The following is a 21,657-nucleotide window of genomic DNA, read 5'->3' on the forward strand; positions in this document are numbered from 1 at the left end:
TATTATGTTTTCTATTTACAATTATCTGTGTCTTATTTTAATTATCCATTTTAGACCATTTATATCTATCAATCCTTTTAAGTGCTATATTCTTATTATATCATGCAGATGTGTAAAATTGACTTTGAAAAAACATTTGTATGTTTAGTTAAATTTGCTATTTTAACACTGTTGACAAGATGTGGACAGGTAAACTCCTGTTTTGTATAAAACACCCCTAGATCTAATATTTTAGTAATAAATTAGGAATGCTAGTTTGCCTTTTAGTTCCTTCATTAGGTACAGATTATGTGTATACCATGTATGTACCTATTAGTACGTTAAAAATCTGTTGTTAATATCCTAGATTTTAGTTATAATCAGTTCAGTTTTGACAAATACATGGGTTCTGATGAAACATCACCTACGATGCGAAACCAGTCAACCATAAAAATGTAGCAAATAAAATACAGAAATTGCGGAGGTGTGTTGTGGTTGTATATCATCACTTCCACTTGTCACCGATACAACCGCCCTGCGTACCTAGAAGTATCCACACCGACAGGTAGGGATCTTAGCTTGAACTTCATTGGTTGGTTCCAAACTTAGAACCTCATATAGATATTATGTATATTTCTGAGAAAGTTATCTTAATCATGAATTCTTTATGTTTATGTGTCTACACCTGGTAACAACTGACATATGTATATTTCTGTTGAGTTCTTTTTTACAAATAGCAATGACTGTCTACTTGTAAAATGGGTTTGGATTGTGCAATTTTCTTTTTTCACCTGCATATTTTGATATTTGAAAACCTAGTAATTGGAGAATTTCAGTACATTAAAATTTGATGTATTTCTTTATACCAAATATATCATTTATATTCTTTATATTCACATTTATCTCTAAACATTTGTTAAACTGTAATTTGAAAACAATTGTCAAATTTTACAAAAGTTTTATTTCTATTGTTGGCAGTTCTACAACAAGTATGGAAATGTTATACTTTTCTCTGTCAACAGTTTGTCTTAATACAGTTCTTTGTCATCACTTTTTCTCTGTCAACACTTTGTCTTGATACAGTTCTTTGTCAACACTTTGTCTTAGTACAGTTCTCTGTCAACACTTTGTCTTAATACAGTTCTTTGTCAACACTTTGTCTTAATACAGTTCTCTGTCAGCATTTTGTCTTAATACATTTCTCTGTCAACACTTTGTCTTAATACAGTTTTCTGTCAACACTATGTCTTAATGCAGTTATCTGTCAACGCTTTGTCTTAATATAGTTCTCTGTCAACACTTTGTCTTAATACAGTTATCTGTCAACGCTTTGTCTTAATACAGTTCTCTGTCAATACTTTGTCTTAATGCAGTTCTCTGTCAACACTTCAGCATTTTATAGTTCTTTGTCAACACTTTAGCGCTATATAGTTCTGTGTCAGAACTTTGTCTTGATGTAGTTCTTTATCAAGATTTTAGAGAAGTAACTCCGTAGGTCAGGTTTGGAAAATATGTAACCTGGTTGCTGCTAGTTCTTCTACCTTGAAAAGTGTTCTTTGCCAATAACATGTCCTCATACAACTGTTCGATGTCAACATTTCGTCTTGATACATTCCTGTACATTTTCTTTATCTTGCATGGTTTGTTATTATGATATATTTTTCATGTTACTATGGTAACAATTTATTAAAAGAATTTGTTTGAAGAAGATGTTTCCTTTACTTTTAGAATTGTTCTAGATAATGCACATTTATGGTGTCTAGTATAAATTGCTTTTCATTTTGTAAATGTGATGTACTTAATTAAAGAGGATGAAACAAAACACAGCATTGTGTGGATTTTCACACATTGTCTCTAATGGACCTCTGATTCCTGGATACACAAGAATTTTGTTATATTTGAACTTTTTACAAACACCACAAAATTGTATGAATTTATAATTATTTAACTGTGGACCAATAGCTGTTTCCTGTATCTCATGACATGCTTGAGAATAAGTGAAATTTGACATGTAGACTGCAATGTGAAAAGGTTTTATCCTCCTTGAATTCAAGTAAAATAACCTTGACCTTCAAGGTCTCAAGTGTCAAAATTGTTAAAAAAATTCATGAATGTCTTCATTTCTTATAAAGTATTATCGGTAGAGTGATGTTTTGTGAATCGTGATATATGGTAGAGTCATAGGTTTTTAATAATGGAAACGCTTTAAGCAAATGTACATTTTGTATACAAGTCCATCAGCAATCCAGCTTTATTATATTTTGATCATCCCACTACATGTAAGCAGTATGTAAAAGCCCCTAGAGCACCTTGTTTAATTTATTTTATTTTAGTTTTTAAATATTTTCATGAAAAATTTTACCTCTATCATTTGCAATATACCCGGTGTTTCCATAATATTTCTGTGTATTTAATCACTATGAGTGTCTACAATTAAATATTTGTACAGAAGCCAATAGACCTCTGTTCTTTGTTCAAATTACCCAGATCTTGCTTTCAGGACCTTATTTAGCCTGAAACTGAACAGTTTTTAATATAATTAACTGCTAGCGGTACAAAATCAATGCCGGCAATAACAAACCTATTCTCTGGTTTAAAGATTTTCGTTATCAGTATGTTATCAAAAGGACTAAGATTGTCAGTTTGAAGTAGAAGGACCTCCATTATCAGTGTCTGTTGTAGAAGGACCTCCATTATCAGTCTGTTGTAGAAGGACCTCCATTATCAGTGTCTGTTGTAGAAGGACCTCCATTATCAGTCTGTTGTAGAAGGACCTCCATTATCAGTGTCTGTTGTAGAAGGACCTCCATTATCAGTCTGTTGTAGAAGGACCTCCATTATCATTCTGTAGTAGAAGGACCTCCATTATCAGTGTCTGTTGTAGAAGGACCTCCATTATCAGTCTGTTGTAGAAGGACCTCCATTATCAGTGTCTGTTGTAGAAGGACCTCAATTATCAGTCTTTTGTAGAAGGACCTCCATTATCAGTCTGTTGTAGAAGGACCTCCATTATCAGTCTGTTGTAGAAGGACCTCCATTATCAGTCTGTTGTAGAAGGACCTCCATTATCAGTGTCTGTTGTAGAAGGACCTCAATTATCAGTCTTTTGTAGAAGGACCTCCATTATCAGTCTGTTGTAGAAGGACCTCCATTATCAGTCTGTTGTAGAAGGACCTCCATTATCATTCTGTAGTAGAAGGACCTCCATTATCAGTGTCTGTTGTAGAAGGACCTCAATTATCAGTCTTTTGTAGAAGGACCTCCATTATCAGTCTTTTGTAGAAGGACCTCCATTATCAGTCTGTAGCAGAAGGACCTCCATTATCAGTCTGTTGTAGAAGGACCTCCATTATCAGTGTCTGTTGTAGAAGGACCTCCATTATCAATCTGTTGTAGAAGGACCTTCATTATAATTATGTAGTAGAAGGACCTCCATTATCAGTCTGTTGTAGAAGGGCCTCCATTATCAGTCTGTTGTAGAAGGACCTCCATTATCAGTCTAATGTAGAAGGACCTCCATTATCAGTCTGTTGTAGAAGGACCTCAATCATCAGTCTTTTGTAGAAGGACCTCCATTATCAGTCTGTTTAAAGGACCTCCATTATCAGTGTCTGTTGTAGAAGGACCTCCATTATCAGTCTGTTGTAGAAGGACCTCCATTATCAGTCTGTAGTAGAAGGACCTCTATTACCAGTCTGTTTTTTGTAGGAGAAGCCTTATTTCCATATTCGAAAGATTGTCTGTTACTTAATTGTTTTTCAGTCTGGATAGTACCTTACATCGTTTCATGTACATCAAAGGATCAAACTAGTCTTTTCGTCTTGTCCACAAGATATCGCTGTGAAACCTTCAATTTTGACATGACATGTTCTAGGGGTGCACAGAGCGAAAGTGATCATAAACCCTAGAACATCGAGGATGATAAGAGCGAAGATGGCTATGCCCATTTGTACTTTCGGCTATTCTTTTCGCAGAAATATTTTTGTAATGCTGATTCTCTAGATTCGTAAAGGCAACGAAATAAAGTGTTATGTGGTAAAACATGTCTCGTCACTTTTGATGTACCATGAAATTATGGTGCCATAGTGTATATAACCCGGTCAGCAATATACAGCTTGATAACATTATACTATAAATGTCTAATGCCATGTGGGGAAGGCACTTTGATCACTATCCAGCCATTAACATGAAACCACATTTTTAATACTGAAAAAAAAAACCCAAAACATTTTAACTGCCTTTATTGAATAAAAGCAAGAAGTTAATTGTCTTTTTCTGAGAACAAAATTTCCCTTTCTTACACATCGTAGCAACCAACAGCAACATGCCTCCTGCTTTTATAATCGTTTGCGAAATATAAGACATCGCAGGTTTCTATCTGGCTTTAATGGTTGCAATTGACAACAAATTACAGCATAATGTATAATAAATTTCAATCTGCTAAAGCCTTAATTGTCTAACGAAAACATTAGGAAAAGTATATTTCGTTTTTAAAATGCAATGTGACATTCTGTAGCTCTATTTTTCGGCCTACTTTTAGCATTACCATCAGTGTTCGTGATCCGGAAGTAACACATGACTAGATTTTCTCGTCTCATAATTTAGCTAATTACTGTATGAAAGTAGAGTATACGACCATGATATATTCCGTTGTATTCTAATGTCATATTTTGATATGTCGTAAAGCTTTAGAGGTGAAATGATGTCCATAAAGGCGTAAAAATATGGAAGGGTCTGTCCAGATTTGTGGGCGAATCGTCCGATTCGAAAGAAAAAGTTCTTGATTTACCTCCCTTTTATCGGAAAGCGGAAATAAAAGAATATTCACAAACATGGCGACTACTGTCTTTGTAGCTCCTGTGATATTATGGACTTTTCTGTTTACCACGGGTAAGTGATCTGTAGACTGTCGCCATTATGAAATATGAATTAGAAAGACATAACAAAATCCGACTAAAACTTGTTATATCAATCTTGTCTTTTTCAGTTTTTCTTCCGTATTCTCTAAATGAGTCATTGGATATAAAGCAATACTATTTATCCCGCAAAAACTTCAATACACATAAAAAAACAAGTATGTCACTGACATTTTTCATCGAGTGGAAATAGCGTCACAGTTATCTATACTATTTAATTTGCACTTCAAATGATTACATGGACATTTTTTTAATATAAATTAGAGTGTATTTAATAAGAGATGAAACAGTATCCATGGCACATTAGTTTCGGGCACCTTCAGAATATTTTTGCTAGCTACGTTATGTCGACGAATTGTCACCAAATAAATTCGTAAATGACTGACTGATATATGACCAATGTTTTTTCTTAAAAAAGAATATTCACAAATATGACTTCAAATTCGCTCACCTGAAATGATCGACATGTGTATCAGACATGTGACTGCACTTCTGTATCTGATGACATCACTAAATGACAGAGGCGTTTGAGTTAGTGATTTTGATCAGGAACAACATGTGATGATTTAAAATCATTTTCAATTAATAACAAATAAAAATAAATGTTACATGTTCCAATGATGTTGATATTTGCCATGTGAATTTCCTTGATGTGGAATGTCATTAAGATAGCATGACAATCAGTTCTTTTTGTAAACAAAATAAATAACAATTAGAAATGGTTTTAAGAGAGACAGAGAGAGAGAGAGACAGAGAGAGAGAGAGACAGAGAGAGGGAGAGAGAGAGAGAGACAGACAGAGACAGAGAGAGGGAGAGAGAGAGTCATCATGCCTTTGTATAAAATATCGTTGTTAGCTGATGGATGATGAAACTAATCAAAGTTTCCAAAATGATTGATTATATTTTCCAAATTATCTGCCTTTGGAAAGGAAATTAGCTCTTAACTCCAGACCAGGGATGTGTGGATATGTAGCAGTTCAAATATTTTGTTGTTCAGATTTAAAACTCTTAATTTAACAAAAATCCTTTTATTTTCAGAGCTGTACTTTTTGGTAGTTATCTTCCATTTCTGACATTAAAGCTCTAATCTCAATAAAATGTGAAGACATCACTCAAAATTTCATGTCATTTGAGAAAAACATTTTCATCAGATAACTTTTAATGGTAAAACATATTGATATATGATATCAAAGTGTTTGACAACTATATTCCTCATTGCAGCCAAATGCAGGGCTCTCGATCTGCCAGATTTGGGGCCGATATTCAGCCCCATTCCCAATGCAAAATAGTATCTTTTTTTCCCAATTTAGACCCCAAGTTTTCCCAACTCTAAGGAAAACACCATTATTTTTCCCAATTCTAAGGGCCGCGGACCTCAGTCCCAAAATGGGGTGTGAGAGCCCTGAAATGTGTGTTATTTATCTGAACAATTTAAATATGAAATTATCATAACATTCATAATCCTACGTACCCTTAGGATTACTCTGGTATAAGGTCTATTTTGATTCTTAAATAAAGTGTCTTCATACTCATACTTTCCTGAAGCAAATAGGCAACAACCATCTAAACCCAGGGCTTACTGTCAACAAACTGTAAGTGAGACAACGCCATCTAGATTTTTGACAATTTATTGACTTATCATTCTTTTGGGTTATTTAATGCTTGAATTGGGAAAAATATATACAGATAAGTATCGTAAAAATATTTAAAGTGATCTCACCTGAAAAAAATCCAGCAAAAAAAGGATATATTATATACTGGTCACTGATGCATTTTATTTCTGAAGAAAGATGGAATAAAAAAGACTTCACAAAATAACATTATGCAGCATTTGATACAGTGATGGGTATTTTCTTTTTTATTAGTTTGTGCTTCTCCGATCATTTTAACAATACAATCACCTTCTTGTGATTCCAGCTAGTGGTGTAAGAGTGAGCAACAAGACATATGTGGAGATTAATGGTGTGTCTGCCTGCTTTAGAAGATTCAACGCCACACATCAAATAGGATGCAATTGTAAGGAAGTGTTTTTCATATATAATACTGGCTTTAAAGCTAGAGGTAGTCCTTTGATGAAGCAGTTTGTATCCTTTACTGGAATATTATATCTAATTTTGTAGAGCTGTTAACAAGCTACAGAAGTAGCAAGCATTGTATGAAGAATCTTTTTATACACAAGCCTTTTGTAAGTTACAATAATTTTGTATAATTAATAGTCTTTATTGAAACATTCAATCCTTTCAAAAAATTTTCTTGTAGCTAAAGCATCTGGGAATGTAGGAGTTGTTTACTATGTAGAATCTACAGATGATATCGACTACATTGTCAACACAGCAAACCAGGCACCATATGCTATCCTAATGGGCCCTAAACTTTTTACACTGTAAGTATACAGTCACTGGCTGTCCTTATGGCCCCCGGCTGTTTACACTGTACGTATACAGTTGGTGGCTGTCCTGATGTGTCCCCGACTGTTTACACTGTACGTATACATTTGGTGACTGCCCTAATGGCCCCCGACTGTTTACACTGTATGTATACAGTCACTGACTGTCCTAATGGGCCCCCTAAATGTTTACACTGTAAGTATACAGTCACTGGCTGTCCTTATGGCCCCCGGCTGTTTACACTGTACGTATACAGTTGGTGACTGTCCTGATGAATCCCCCGGCTGTTTACACTGTTAGTATATTAGTCACTGTCAGATACTCCTATTCTCAATTGGGCCACAGATAATGGAGCTTTTGGTTAATATTTTTTTTATCCCTGTGTTGATGAAACATTATTTGTCTTGTTATCTTAAAATTAGCAAAATTGATGTAAAACTGAATCAGGTAACCTTTGTCTTGTGGTAAGTATTTTGTTAGTGGAAAATAAATACACTTGTTCTAAATACATTGATTTTCAATTGAACTTTTTTTTCAAAAAGATAACACATTATAATGATTATTATGGATGATGAGTTTTATTTTGACAGAAATGGATCCCAGTTACGTTTTTTATATATTAACTAAATTTAAAGAATTTGTAAGCAGTGAAACAATATAAGATTCACAACTAAAAGCTGTCTCTTTATTTCATCATAGGACAAATGTACAAAATTTATGGAACTCCGGAAAGATCAATGGAATGATGGTCATTCATTTGGACACAACTCCCATTCCAGATGCATTCTCTCCGGACACCACCTGTCCGAATGACCAGTATGGTAAGTGATCATCTAGCCAGACAGTTTGTAAAACTACAGCAATTCTGTAGATCACAGCAGGCTAACTCCCTTAATGATGTCATAGTTTACTGGGTGAAGTACCACCTTCCTAGTTACATTACATCATAATAAATTTAACATTACTCTACTGAGATACAAATTTTATTTTTTCCTTTCTCTGTTCTCCTAAAGTTCATCATCTCTCTGGCATCAACTCGGGCCAATAGCCATCATGGCTGACTTGTAATTTATATGAATAGAACATGATGGCATGAAGGACTAATAAGTTATTCAAATAAATGACCTCGGTCTACTTTCAAGATCATGTTGGCAGATGTATTGAAAGTCAAAAAACGAGTTCTTTGGTTACCCTTGACTTCCCCCAACTCCATTTGGTCGATGATGCTGGGATGAATGGCTATCAAATTTGTTAATAGTTAGCATAAATGATCTTGATAATTTCAAAAGTCATGGGAATCAGAAAATATTAACTCCGAATCTTTCACTTGGAGAAGCTGTAGTCAGGTGCTTTAGAATATAAGGTCCCATTAATTTGATGATATTTCAAGAAGTTATTGTTAATGAGTTAAATCCATCAACATAGGTCAGATGGCTTATTTACAAGATTTGTTAATTAAAGCTGGTGTTTAGATGGATGATCCGCTGCAACAAAGTATATATTGGGCTCAAGTATCAATGTGGATTGTGAAAGGACTGATTAGTTTATGCCATATCATGACATCTGTCGGCAAGTCCAGCATCTGTGTCTGTCGGCTTTTTAATAGCAATTGCTACTACTCAAAAGAACAGATTTTTTACCAAATTTGATCAGGAGCATCCTTTGGGGAAGGGGAACCATGTTTACATAAATTGTGGTTATGACTAGAGAGGCGGGGCCCTTAGGGCAAATAGAGCAATTTCTTTAAGATCCTTTTCCTTCTGTAGAAATAATTGGATTTTGTCAAAATTTTGTGCAGTTTTCCTTCGATAAAAAGGAATCAGTTTTGTGCGAACAGTTGGTCAGAATGCCCTGGGGCAGAAGGGTTGGTGTACAATAAGGGAAATAGAGCAAATTCGTTAAAATCAGTCTTTTGTAGGAAAGTCAGTATTATGTCCCAATTAGGTCTTGAGCATGCTTGGATGAGAAGAATTTAATTTTTTTTAGATTGTTGGAAATTTGTATAATGGTTGTATTATATACAGTCGCTGAATAACTTTTGTCTTCTTTTGTGATGCAGGTCTTTACCATGGTAACAGTAATTATAGCAACTGTAGACAGGGAGAGTGGAACTTTAATGGAAATAGCATGATGTTCCAGGACTATGCTTTCCCTATCTTTGTCATGAAGGATAAGTCTGAAGTGAATTACCTTATACATGATGTACGTATGGTAGAAATAATCATGTCCTATACAAAAAGTACAAAATAACAGAGTCCTATAAAATCACATACAAAGTCACAACCCTACACAAAATTATGGAAACCTTTGCAAAGTTACAGAACCCCACTTAAAATTACAGAAACCTTTACAAAGCCACAGAACCCCACACAAACTTACAGAAACCTTTGCAAAGTCACAGAACCCCACACAAAATTACAGAAAACATTACAAAGTCACAGAAACCCTACACAAAATTACAGAAACCTTTACAAAGTCACAGAAACCCACACAAAATTACAGAAACCTTTACAAAGTCACAGAAACCCACACAAAATTACAGAAACCTTTACAAAGTCACAGAACCCCACACAAAATTACAGAAACCTTTACAAAGCCACAGAAACCCACACAAAATTACAGAAACTTTTACAAAGTCACAGAACCTCTCACAAAATTACAGTCCCACTCAAAATAACAAAGTTCTGTAAAATTACAGAAAACATTACAAAGTCACAGAAACCCTACACAAAATTACAGAAACCTTTACAAAGTCACAGAAACCCACACAAAATTACAGAAACCTTTACAAAGTCACAGAAACCCACACAAAATTACAGAAACTTTTACAAAGTCACAGAACTGACACAAAATTACAGAAACCTTTACAAAGTTACAGAACCCCACACAAAATTACAGAAACCTTTACAAAGTCACAGAACCCCACACGAAATTACAGAAACCTTCACAAAGCCACAGAACTGACACAAAATTACAGAAACCTTTACAAAGTCACAGAACCAACACAAAATTATAGAAACCTTTACAAAGCCACAGAACCTCACACAAACTTATAGAAACTTTTTAAAAGTCACAGAACCCCACACGACATTATAGAAACCTTTACAAAGCCACAAAACTGTCACAAAATTACAGAAACCTTTAAAAAGCCACAGAACCAACACAAAATTACAGAAACCTTTACAAAGCCACAGAACCCCACACAAAATTACAGAAAACATTACAAAGTCACAGAAACCCACACAAAATTACAGAAACCTTTACAAAGCCACAGAACCCCACACAAAATTACAGAAAACATTACAAAGTCACAGAAACCCACACAAAATTACAGAAACCTTTACAAAGCCACAGAACCCCCACACAAATTAAAATTACTTAGTCCTGAAACAAAATGACAGAATTTCTACACAAAATCACAGAGTCCTGAACAAGATACATGCATATGTTGCAATCCAATATGTAAATTGAATTTTGTGCTACCAACAGTATAATTAAATTTTTGGGGAGTTCCAATACGTATATTTCAAGAAATCAATCCTCAGATTTCAGAAAAGTTGTTTATAGACAATTCAACAAAGGTACATATATAAGGCAGCTCTCTGAGGGATTAATGGAATATTCCAAATTTTGGATGGATATCAAATTCATGTCAGTAGTATTTATATATAATGGCACACGAATAAGAAACAAGATCGTTTGTATAATAACATCACAGATCAATAACACTAAAATTTCATATTAATTTCAGTGCTTTGAGAAGTTTAATAAGCCTCTCACCAAGGGACATCCAAGGGATTACCCTCTCTGTGCTGTGGAATTAAAGGTATACTGTGCAATGAAATGCTTGGTTGAAGCTGTTTGAATAGTTAATTCAGTGTTCCAAACTATGAAAACAAAACGAATGCTCTTTTTTACCATGTGATCCATATTAAGTATAAGATATGACAGATGTCAGGTAATTCAGTTGTTGATCAAGTTAGATTCACATAACAATCTGAGACAGTACTGTTAAAATAATAAGTCTAAAGCGATTTGTCAAATTGTGAATGGGCTGTGTTTCTAGGACAGTATGTCTGGATCCAAAGATTCTGTGACCTGTATCCGTCGTAACAACATGCAAGTGAATCTCAACCCTGAGACCTACTGTGATCCCTTGGGAGATAACAATATTGTAGCTCCCCTGAAGGCCGTACCCAGTACAAAGGATTATCCAGCAAACTCGGTCATAGTGGCAGCTGCTAGGGTAAGAAGGATCATTTTACATAGACAAGGTTCATAATTCTCTTATGAAATTGAACCAAATGTAAGATTCTGTTTTTCACATAATTTCAGTTACAGTGGAAATGACCATGCTTGAGATATGAATATTTGACCTGTTTAGAGAGGGTTCAATTTGTAGAAGTGACCTGATGGTCAGCTTGTACGAAAGTGTTACCAACTAATATATTTGCATACACACAAATCATTAGTGTTTCCTGTGTAGCATTACCTTGTAAGTGAAGAATTATATAACAAAACATAACCAATTATTTCATTTTCAGATGGATACGTTTTCCATGTTTGAAAATGAATACCCTGGAGCTGACAGTCATGTGACAGGTATTGTGGCACTACTTGCTGTGGCGGAGGCCATTGGTAAAGTGAAGGAGCGCATCATCCAGCAAAACAACTCCAAGGATATTCTATTTACCTTCTTGCAAGGGGTGAGTGTTTAACAGTTCAGGGCTATGCCTAAGGTTTAGGAACTGTATGTTCTCCACTGAGTGACATTTATCAAGTATGTTTAAACCTTTCCTGTCAGTTTTCCTATTGGTCAAGTACAAAAGAGTATTGATTAAAAATTAAGTGAAATAAGACAACATGGTGCCACAATATTGGTAATGAAGGGAATTTAATTTAGGTTTGCCGACTGACATGATGAATTTCAAAACTTTTCTTCACTATTACAGACAACAAGAAAATTGATCCAAAGGTTCTTTATTGTATATTGATTGACACAATGTTTAAGTCAGTTTGATTTCGTTTGTGAAATGACTTGTAAGACAGTCCTGTTGAAATTAAGTTGTCTGTCAGTTTGATTTGGTTTGTGAAATGACTTGTAAGGCAGTCCTGTTGAAATTAAGTTGTCTGTCAGTTTGATTTGGTTTGTTAAATGACTTGTAAGACAGTCCTGTTGAAATTAAGTTGTCTGTCAGTTTGATTTGGTTTGTTAAATGACTTGTAAGACAGTCCTGTTGAAATTAAGTTGTCTGTCAGTTTGATTTCGTTTGTGAAATGACTTGTAAGACAGTCCTGTTGAAATTAAGTTGTCTGTCAGTTTGATTTGGTTTGTTAAATGACTTGTAAGGCAGTCCTGTTGAAATTAAGTTGTCAAACTCAAAACCTCAAGTAATCCAAACTGACCAATACAATTGACCAAAAGGTTTGAAATGATTTCATAATGTGAGGTTATAACTTTTCCATAATATTACTATAAAAGCTAGGAATCCTACAGCTGACCTTCAATGGTAGTAACACTTTTTTGTCATCAAGGATTGTACAAGAGACGTAAGTTTCCGGGGCAGTCTGTAACAATGATTGTATCTCTGATTCAGGAGGCTTTTGATTACATTGGAAGCAGTCGAATTGTGTATGACATGGAAAATAAAAAGTTCCCTCAGGAGCCAGTTTCAGGCGAGACACACGTTCACCCTATAAACCTCGAGCACATCTCTCACTTTGTGGAGGTCAACCAGCTTGGTCTTCGTGACAAAGGCAAGTTGTGGATTCACACAGATCCTATCAGTGTGGACAGCAGCAGGACTATTTCTGATGAGGTGAGTTTTCATTATATTACTCTGAATCTATATTTTCAGTTATTAGAAAATGATCAATCATCAGGGTCAAAACTTCAAATAAAAAAAAACTTTCATTACATGTTTCTAAAACGCAGGTTATTATTAGAGCAAACTCTTCAGGTCCAGATTGGATATATTCAACAAAGAATTATGCGTGTCCATTGAGCAAGAGTTTGGCATATTAAGAAGATGTGATTTGCTATTAGATCTGCAAATTTTTAGGTCACCTGACCGAAGGGTCTGAAACTTACCTGAAATGATCGTGACATGATCCTGACCAAAGTTTGTTAATTTCGGGTTGGTCTGAAATTCAACATGGCCGTCATCTTGAAAACACATTTTCGACTTCTTCTCAAGTTCAAAATTTGAAATCTTGTATATTATGTCAGATGACCGTTAAGGCCCATGGGCCTCTTGTTTAACTTCAAATTAGGCTCAGTAAGTGTAATTGGTCCTAAACAAATTATGAGTCTATGCTGCATTCAAGATTGACAACATCATGTAAATTATGCGATTGCTACTTTTCTATAAGGGGTTTATGTACTGGTTTAGGTGCTCTGCCTGCTAGTTCTCTCAATGTGATATTGTACTCAGTTGTTTTTATAAACCATTGGTTTTCTAGTTGTTACTAAAGTACAGGAGTTGTCTTTACTGTATATGACAAAATAAGCACTTATTGTTTTCCCTTTTGTTTGTGTAGATTAATGAGATGATAAAAAACATCACAGATATAGCAGGACAAGTGGACTTAGACCTCGGTGAAACGGCTGCTACCAAACCTCTACCTCCATCTTCTGTCCAGCGATTCCTCAAGAAAAGGCAGTTCCCAGCTATTGTCATCACTGATCATGAGAACGAATTTACTAATAAGTATGAAAGTTACTCTCTATAATTGAGACATTTTTGCGTAACCCAGTTGTACTAATCAGTATGACAACGGCTCTGTAAAACTGAGGCACTTTTGGGTAACCCAGTTGTACTGATAAATATTACAACCTCATTCTGTAATTGAGGCACTTTTGGGTAACCCAGTTGTACTGATAAATATTACAACCTCATTCTGTAATTGAGGCACTTTTGGGTAACCCAGTTGTACTGATAAATATTACAACCTCTCTCTGTAATTGAGGCACTTTTGGGTAACCCAGTTGTACTGATAAATATTACAACCTCTCTCTGTAATTGAGGCACTTTTGGGTAACCCAGTTGTACTGATAAATATTACAACCTCATTCTGTAATTGAGGCACTTTTGGGTAACCCAGTTGTACTGATAAATATTACAACCTCTCTCTGTAATTGAGGCACTTTTGGGTAACCCAGTTGTACTGATAAATATTACAACCTCTCTCTGTAATTGAGGCACTTTTGGGTAACCCAGTTGTACTGATAAATATTACAACCTCTCTCTGTAATTGAGGCACTTTTACGTAACCAAGTTGAAATAATTTTAGCGAACTGTTCATCTTTTACATATTATACAAATTTGATGGAAAATGTATTCTAAACATTAAATGGCTATTGATGGTTATCTTAAATAAAATTGTCTGATTATTTTTCATGTGATGGGTTTTCTATCTCATTTAAAGTTACAAATATAGCTATTATTAGCCTTTCAGTAATTTCAGAACCTACTTTGATCATGGATTTTTATTGATGTTTACCCAAGAACAAAAGAAAAACAATAAAAAAAAGAAAATGTTCCAAAATAACCAAAACAGCTGTCACAGAATGTAGCACCCCTGTCACTCGTTGATTGTCATAAATTTATTTCTCAATATTTTTGTTGATTGTCTTGTCTTTGAATAATCTATGAATATTTTGTAGAATGTCTTTTAATAATTTCTCAATATTTTTGTGGAATGTCATTAAATAAATTCTCAATATTTTTGTGGAATGTCATTAAATAAATTCTCAATATTTTCGTGGAATGTCATTAAATAAATTCTCAATATTTTTGTGGAATATCATTAAATAAATTCTCAATATTTTTGTGGAATATCATTAAATAAATTCTCAATATTTTCGTTGATTGTCAGTGCTTTTGGTCATGTTTATTTATTGTTAGACACAAATTTAACTGTTGCCCTTGTGTGACAGGTACTACAACAGCAGATTTGACCGTGCAGTGACCATACAGGCCGATACATCTGATTATGATATACCTACAGAACAAGCAAAACAACTCACCAAGGTGGCCACCACTGTGGCTAGGTCACTCTTCCTCCTGGCAACAGGCGAGAATGCCACTGACATTGAGGCTGATGTAACAAAGGTATGTAACAATGCGTTTGATTGGCTGTATGTAAATACTCGCTTGAGTAGCTGGTAAATTATTGAGGAGATTACCTAGGTTGAATTATACAATGAATTCATTAATATACCATGTGAAGAATCTCCTGCTTGTCATATTTCATCAGACATTGATGGCGAGAATTAACAAATACATACTGCAGGTTGACTTCATCATCTTTTTTCACTCATATTGAGGCTTGCAGTACTCATCACTTAATTGTGAAAGGTGAAGTAAGAAAAATATTCCTGTTATAGCTGGTTATTTCTGCAAAAATGATAGTTTCACTTATTCCTGAGTATAACACATGTGAATATTGAGCATTGACAAGTCCATTAGTTTTAAATTAGTTTCTATGGCTCGTAAGAAGGTTAAATTGTTTAAGATCTCAAACCATTCTCTGTGATAGGAAACTGTGTAAGATCTCAAACCATTCTCTGTGATAGGAAACTGTGTAAGATCTCAAACCATTCTCTGTGATAGGAAACTGTGTAAGATCTCAAACTATTCTCTGTGATAGGAAACTGTGTAAGATCTCAAACCATTCTCTGTGATAGGAAACTGTGTAAGATCTCAAACTATTCTCTGTGATAGGAAACTGTGTAAGATCTCAAACCATTCTCTGTGATAGGAAACTGTGTAAGATCTCAAACCAATCTCTGTGATAGGAAACTGTGTAAGATCTCGAACCATTCTCTGTGATAGGAAACTGTGTAAGATCTCAAACCATTCTCTGTGATAGGAAACTGTGTAAGATCTCAAACCATTCTCTGTGATAGGAAACTGTGTAAGATCTCAAACCATTCTCTGTGATAGGAAACTGTGTAAGATCTCAAACCATTCTCTGTGATAGGAAACTGTGTAAGATCTCAAACCATTCTCTGTGATAGGAAACTGTGTAAGATCTCAAACCATTCTCTGTGATAGGAAACTGTGTAAGATCTCAAACCAATCTCTGTGATAGGAAACTGTGTAAGATCTCAAACCATTCTCTGTGATAGGAAACTGTGTAAGATCTCAAACCATTCTCTGTGATAGGAAACTGTGTAAGATCTCAAATCATTCTCTGTGATAGGAAACTGTGTAAGATCTCAAACCATTCTCTGTGAGGGGAAACTGTGTAAGATCTCAAACCAATCTCTGTGATAGGAAACTGTGTAAGATCTCGAACCATTCTCTGTGATAGGAAACTGTGTAAGATCTCAAACCATTCTCTGTGATAGGAAACTGTGTAAGATCTCAAACCATTCTCTGTGATAGGAAACTGTGTAAGATCTCAAATCATTCTCTGTGATAGGAAACTGTGTAAGATCTCAAACCATTCTCTGTGATAGGAAACTGTGTAAGATCTCAAACCATTCTCTGTGATAGGAAACTGTGTAAGATCTCAAACCATTCTCTGTGATAGGAAACTGTGTAAGATCTCGAACCATTCTCTGTGATAGGAAAGTGAATTTCATAATATAATAATTAATTTTGAAGAGAATCAAACAAAGTTAATTTAAAAGCATATCGAGTGTCTCTACTTTTTTGAGAAATATAGCTTTATTTCTCTGTACAAGACAAAGTGTTATAACCAAACCTGTAATATACCTACATCTAGGAGTGACCATCCCCCACAAATAATTCAGATTCTTCATTTTCGTTCACAGTTTACTATTAACTAAACTTTGTTAGTTTATTGCAAATTGTAAAAAGTTTTAGTCTAGCTCTAATCAGACAAAGTACAAGTGCTCGGCCAATGAGACTTGGGGCATGTGTAAATGTTAACTGTACAGGTAGAGTTGGTGATATTTTAATAATTTTGGTGTGTTTCTAGAAAAATTTTGTAAATTTTGAGAAATATAGTAATCTTTTAAAACAGCGTTGTGGTTATCAATAGTACATTAAATCCAGTAAATAAAGCATGTTTATTGTGATTGTATGGCAAGGAGAAGGGGAACACATGAGGTAAAAAATTGTGATTCTCGTTGTAATGTCTTTACAACTTACACGTAGTCTTGTGAAATAATTGAATACATAATAGTTTTTGATATCAGTAAATACTGTCCAAATTTATAAACCGTGCATTTTCCTTTCACAGGTACACCATATGCTGTATTGTTTCCTGGTCAACAAAAGCTGCGACCTTTTCCAGGAAATCATTGAGGAAGAAAACTTGAACACTCTATGTGAGACCACACTTTATTTCAATATGTCAAACCTCTTTGTAGTAAGGCTAAAAATTCAATAACATTGCAACTTTGATGATATTTTGATCGGAGTGTAATATGAGCCACCATTCCTTAGTACATTATATGTTGACGAGATGTCAGTCCTGACTGATACTAGGCATACCTTAACAATATCAATAAACTTGGTTAACACTCTATTAATAGTGATGATAACACTGTATTGGTATGTTTTAGTGGAAAGTTCTACACCCTATCCATTCTATGTGGGAGTTACCGCCACCGATAACCATGTGACCAGTCTGACAAAGCGCCTGTTAAGTCTGTATACAGGAGATCGACAGGAGAAAGTTATAAAGAAGGACTGTAATGTTCCAGAAAAATACAAGGTAGGAATATTGTGATGACCACTGCATTCTTCATTAAATTCAGTGACCCAGTGAGTCTGAATGTTTTTTATTGTCAAATGATTTTTACCTTGTTTGCAGTTAATAGTGCGAATTCCTCCCTAAAAAGATTTTTAGTGACCCGTGCAATGTCTGCATTCAGGCAGTGTTTTATATAAATTATAGAAGGGTGATACCTGTAAATCGTACATTGATAGAAAAAACGAACATTATCTGCTTAATTTCAAATGTTAAAAAATGGTCTGATTAGAAAAAATGAAAATGGCAACCATCTTGGATTTAGCAGGTAAAGATAATCAGTGGTATTTTTGTAAAGGAATGTTCAAATTTCTTATCATTAAGAGCAAATGCAAAGATGAGAAGAGAAAAGAAGGCAAAAGATATGAATGAATCTGCATACAGTTTGCAAACAATTTTTTTTCATACCCCAATGAAACTAAAAAAAATTACATCAATGCTTAACTATACTACCGAAGAAAAGAAACGCAAGTTCAGTTTTGGTGATATAACTTTTTTATCCGTAGACAAAATGTTGTGAAATTTGACACATAAATACCTCAGTGTACTGTCTAAATAATCGTCGGTTTAAATTCGGTCAACCATGACCACGGATGACGCTGCACGATTTGAACAGATTTTCCAACAAAGCGTGTGTACGTAGCACTACCACATGCTATCAACTTGAAAACCATACCAAATCCAAGTTTTGAACAGCACACATCCAGTGCACAACATTTCATTCCAAGGCGATTAAAAAGCAGCATGCCGTGAATGTCCGAAGTTGATAGGGGTAGGGCTTTTGCCGAATTCTACAGGGCCAATCACAACATCTCGTCGCCAAGCAATTTGAAGTCCATGAGTCAACAATAGCTCGATTAGTTGGGCGTCTCAGGGCCATGGGAAGATTAGCTGACCGTCCAAGGAGCAGATGTCCACGCCCCATCAAGATCAGGGCATATGTCTCTCACACCTATGTTACCGATTTCAGACAGCGACAGAGACGGCAAGTCATATTGTAGGCACTCATGGTCGCAGTGTGTGTACAAGAACAGTTAGGAATCGGTTGCGGGAGTTCAATTTAAGGCCATGACGTCCCTACATTGGTCCTCAACTTACACCCAGGCGACGTTAATGTCGAATGCAATGCTGCATTCACATGCACCAAATTGGATATGCCCGCTGGAGACTCGTATTATTCACGGACGAGTCTCGGTTCACGTACAGATCAGGTGGGCGTAAACGTTGCTATCGACGTCGCGGTGAGCGATATTTTAACACATGCGTTAAAGAAAACGACAGATTCCGGGGAGGGTCTGTTATGGTATGGACGGGGATTTCTCATGGTGTGAAAACACTTCTTGTGATCATCCAAGGCAATCTTACAGCCGTCCGATATCGGGATCAGGTCCTCATTCCTCATGTCCTTCCATTAATCCAAGTGCGAAACCTTACGATGCAAGAGGATAATAAGAGGCTAGGGTTTGTCGTAACTTCCTCAACCAAAACAATGTCCCAGTACTCAACTGGCCACCCTACAGTCCAGATCTGTCCCCGATCGAGCATTTGTGGGACGAGCTGGACAGGAGGCTCAGGAAGCATGTCAACGTCCCAAACAACAGCTCATGCAGGCCCTTCTTCAGGAGTGGAATAACATCCCACAAAGGACCATAAACAATTTGATGGGGTCAATGGTAAGGAGAGTTAGAACAGCGACTGCAGCTTGAGGTGGGCACAAACGCTATTGATTTTGATCAGGAAATGACGTAGGGTATCCACGTTTTAAACGCTATCCATGCCAATGCCATCTGTGTTAAGACAACAGAACTTGTCAAATTTTAATCAGTAATGAGGAATTGATATAAACATCTTAACAATGATATGATCATCCATAAAACATTTGAAATATTTACCACCAGACAAAAACTTGCGTTTCTTTTTTCCGTTAGTATACATTTTTAGCCCACCAGCATCAGATGTTGGGCTGTTAAAATCGTCTTGCATTTGCCATCCATTCATTGGTTTGAACAATTGTTGTTATCACTATTTTTTGAGAAATATTAGATGGATCTTCCTTTAATGTCATTTGAAGGTTCCTCATGGTTTGTGGTTGTGTTTTTTTTTCTATTTTGATACTGATTTGAATATCAAAATTGTTGCCAGGCAGCCATCTTGGGTTTAACACAGATACATGTAGTTGTGCGTCTTAGAGGATCAGTTGGTATTTACATGAAATATATAATCAATAGGCAAGCTACACTGCTCTCAAACAGTTCTTGTTTTAAATATATTGTCAATAGACAAGCTATGCTACTCTCCTACAAAAGAAAAGACCTTGATCGTTTTTCAAGGTCAGAGGGGTCAAATTTGTTAAAACATTAAAACAACTTCTTCTGACATACCAAAAGGCACAGAAGCAAGGTATTTGGGTTTCTAGGATGAAGCCAGACATAGTTTACAAAAAGAAATGACCTTGACCTTTACTCGATGTCACTGAATTTAAGTTTGTTAAAACCTTTAAGCAACTTCTTTTGACTATCCAAAAGGCAAAGAAGCATGACATTTGCCAGATGGGTTCCTAGGAAGAAGATGACTGACATTTGCTAAGAGAAATGACCTAGACCCATATTGATGGTCCTAGATCAAATTTATGAAACCTGACAAAGATTTCTGTGGTAAACCAAAAGTCTGAGAAGCATGGAAAGGTGTTTCTAGGTCAAAGCCCAACAAATTTTGAGAAAAATTAGATCTGGCAGTTACTTAAAATTCAGGACATACTTGTCACTGTTAAGAGGTGAGTATTAGAAGCTCATTATTGTTGAAATTGGTTAAAATTGATTGGATGTGCCCACTTTGTATGCCAATGGTTTATATGTCAATATATTTGTGATATGAACACCTGATTCTTTCATAATGTTGAAGTGTATATGAATATGTGTTTTCTATGAGTAAGTATAATTTTCTGTATCATAGGTGTACGAGTACACATGGATGGAAGGGCAGAAACAACCTGACAGTGAAAAACGTAATGGATTCTGTATGCGAAGCACTGTTAAGCTCACAACAGCAAAATCTCCAGCCTTCGATCTCACAGGTTTGTTTCCTGATCTGTAGGGTAAGGGGAGATAATTCTTTAGTCCACAATGCCATTCAGCATGACCTTGTGTCAAATCGCTTCTGAGTACCTTATACATGAATATAAACGTTTAACATAATTAAGATTACACTATGATGCTAATTGTGTGCAATATTTCCATGTTAATTGTGTACAATATTTCCATGTTAATTGTGTACAATATTTCCATGTTAATTGTGTGTACAATATTTCTATGTTAATTGTGTACAAAATTTCCATTTTATTGTGTACAATATTTCCATGTTAAAGATGTGTACAATATTTCCATGTTAATTGTGTACAAAATTTCCATGTTAATTGTGTACAAAATTTCCATGTTAATTGTGTACAATATTTCCATGTTAAAGATGTGTACAATATTTCCATGTTAATTGTGTACAAAATTTCCATGTTAATTGTGTGTGCAATATTTCCATGTTAATTGTGTGTACAATATTTCCATGTTAAAGATGTGTACAATATTTCCATGTTAATTGTGTACAATATTTCCATGTTAATTGTGTGTACAATATTTCCATGTTAATTGTGTAC

The 21,657-nt window shown here is 35.2% G+C and overlaps 1 protein-coding gene across 1 annotated transcript; it reads left to right on the top strand.

The window, feature by feature from the left end:
- Nucleotides 1-4,811: 4,811 nt before the first annotated feature.
- On the top strand, nt 4,812-21,104 carry LOC132547838 (nicastrin-like). The gene is made up of 14 exons (XM_060211645.1): nt 4,812-4,869; nt 6,814-6,912; nt 7,156-7,279; nt 7,983-8,104; nt 9,343-9,485; nt 11,035-11,109; nt 11,350-11,529; nt 11,828-11,989; nt 12,881-13,102; nt 13,824-13,993; nt 15,223-15,397; nt 17,499-17,586; nt 17,824-17,975; nt 20,964-21,104. Exons 1-14 carry the CDS (start codon nt 4,812-4,814, stop codon nt 21,102-21,104), a joined length of 1,911 nt encoding a protein of 636 aa, XP_060067628.1.
- The last annotated feature ends 553 nt before the right edge of the window (nt 21,105-21,657 follow it).

This window comes from Ylistrum balloti, unplaced genomic scaffold (assembly GCF_031769215.1).
Source record: "Ylistrum balloti isolate Yb309-2 unplaced genomic scaffold, AGI_CSIRO_Ybal_v1 Utg369614, whole genome shotgun sequence".
Classification (NCBI taxonomy): domain Eukaryota; kingdom Metazoa; phylum Mollusca; class Bivalvia; order Pectinida; family Pectinidae; genus Ylistrum; species Ylistrum balloti.

Excerpts from the sequence above, each read along its gene's own strand:
- LOC132547838 (XM_060211645.1), top strand. The coding sequence starts at position 4,812 with ATGGCGACTACTGTCTTTGTAGCTCCTGTGATATTATGGACTTTTCTG. Across the intron at positions 8,105-9,342 it reads CTGTCCGAATGACCAGTATG|GTCTTTACCATGGTAACAGT; the intron begins GTAAGTGATCAT and ends TTTGTGATGCAG. Across the intron at positions 9,486-11,034 it reads TGAATTACCTTATACATGAT|TGCTTTGAGAAGTTTAATAA; the intron begins GTACGTATGGTA and ends TATTAATTTCAG.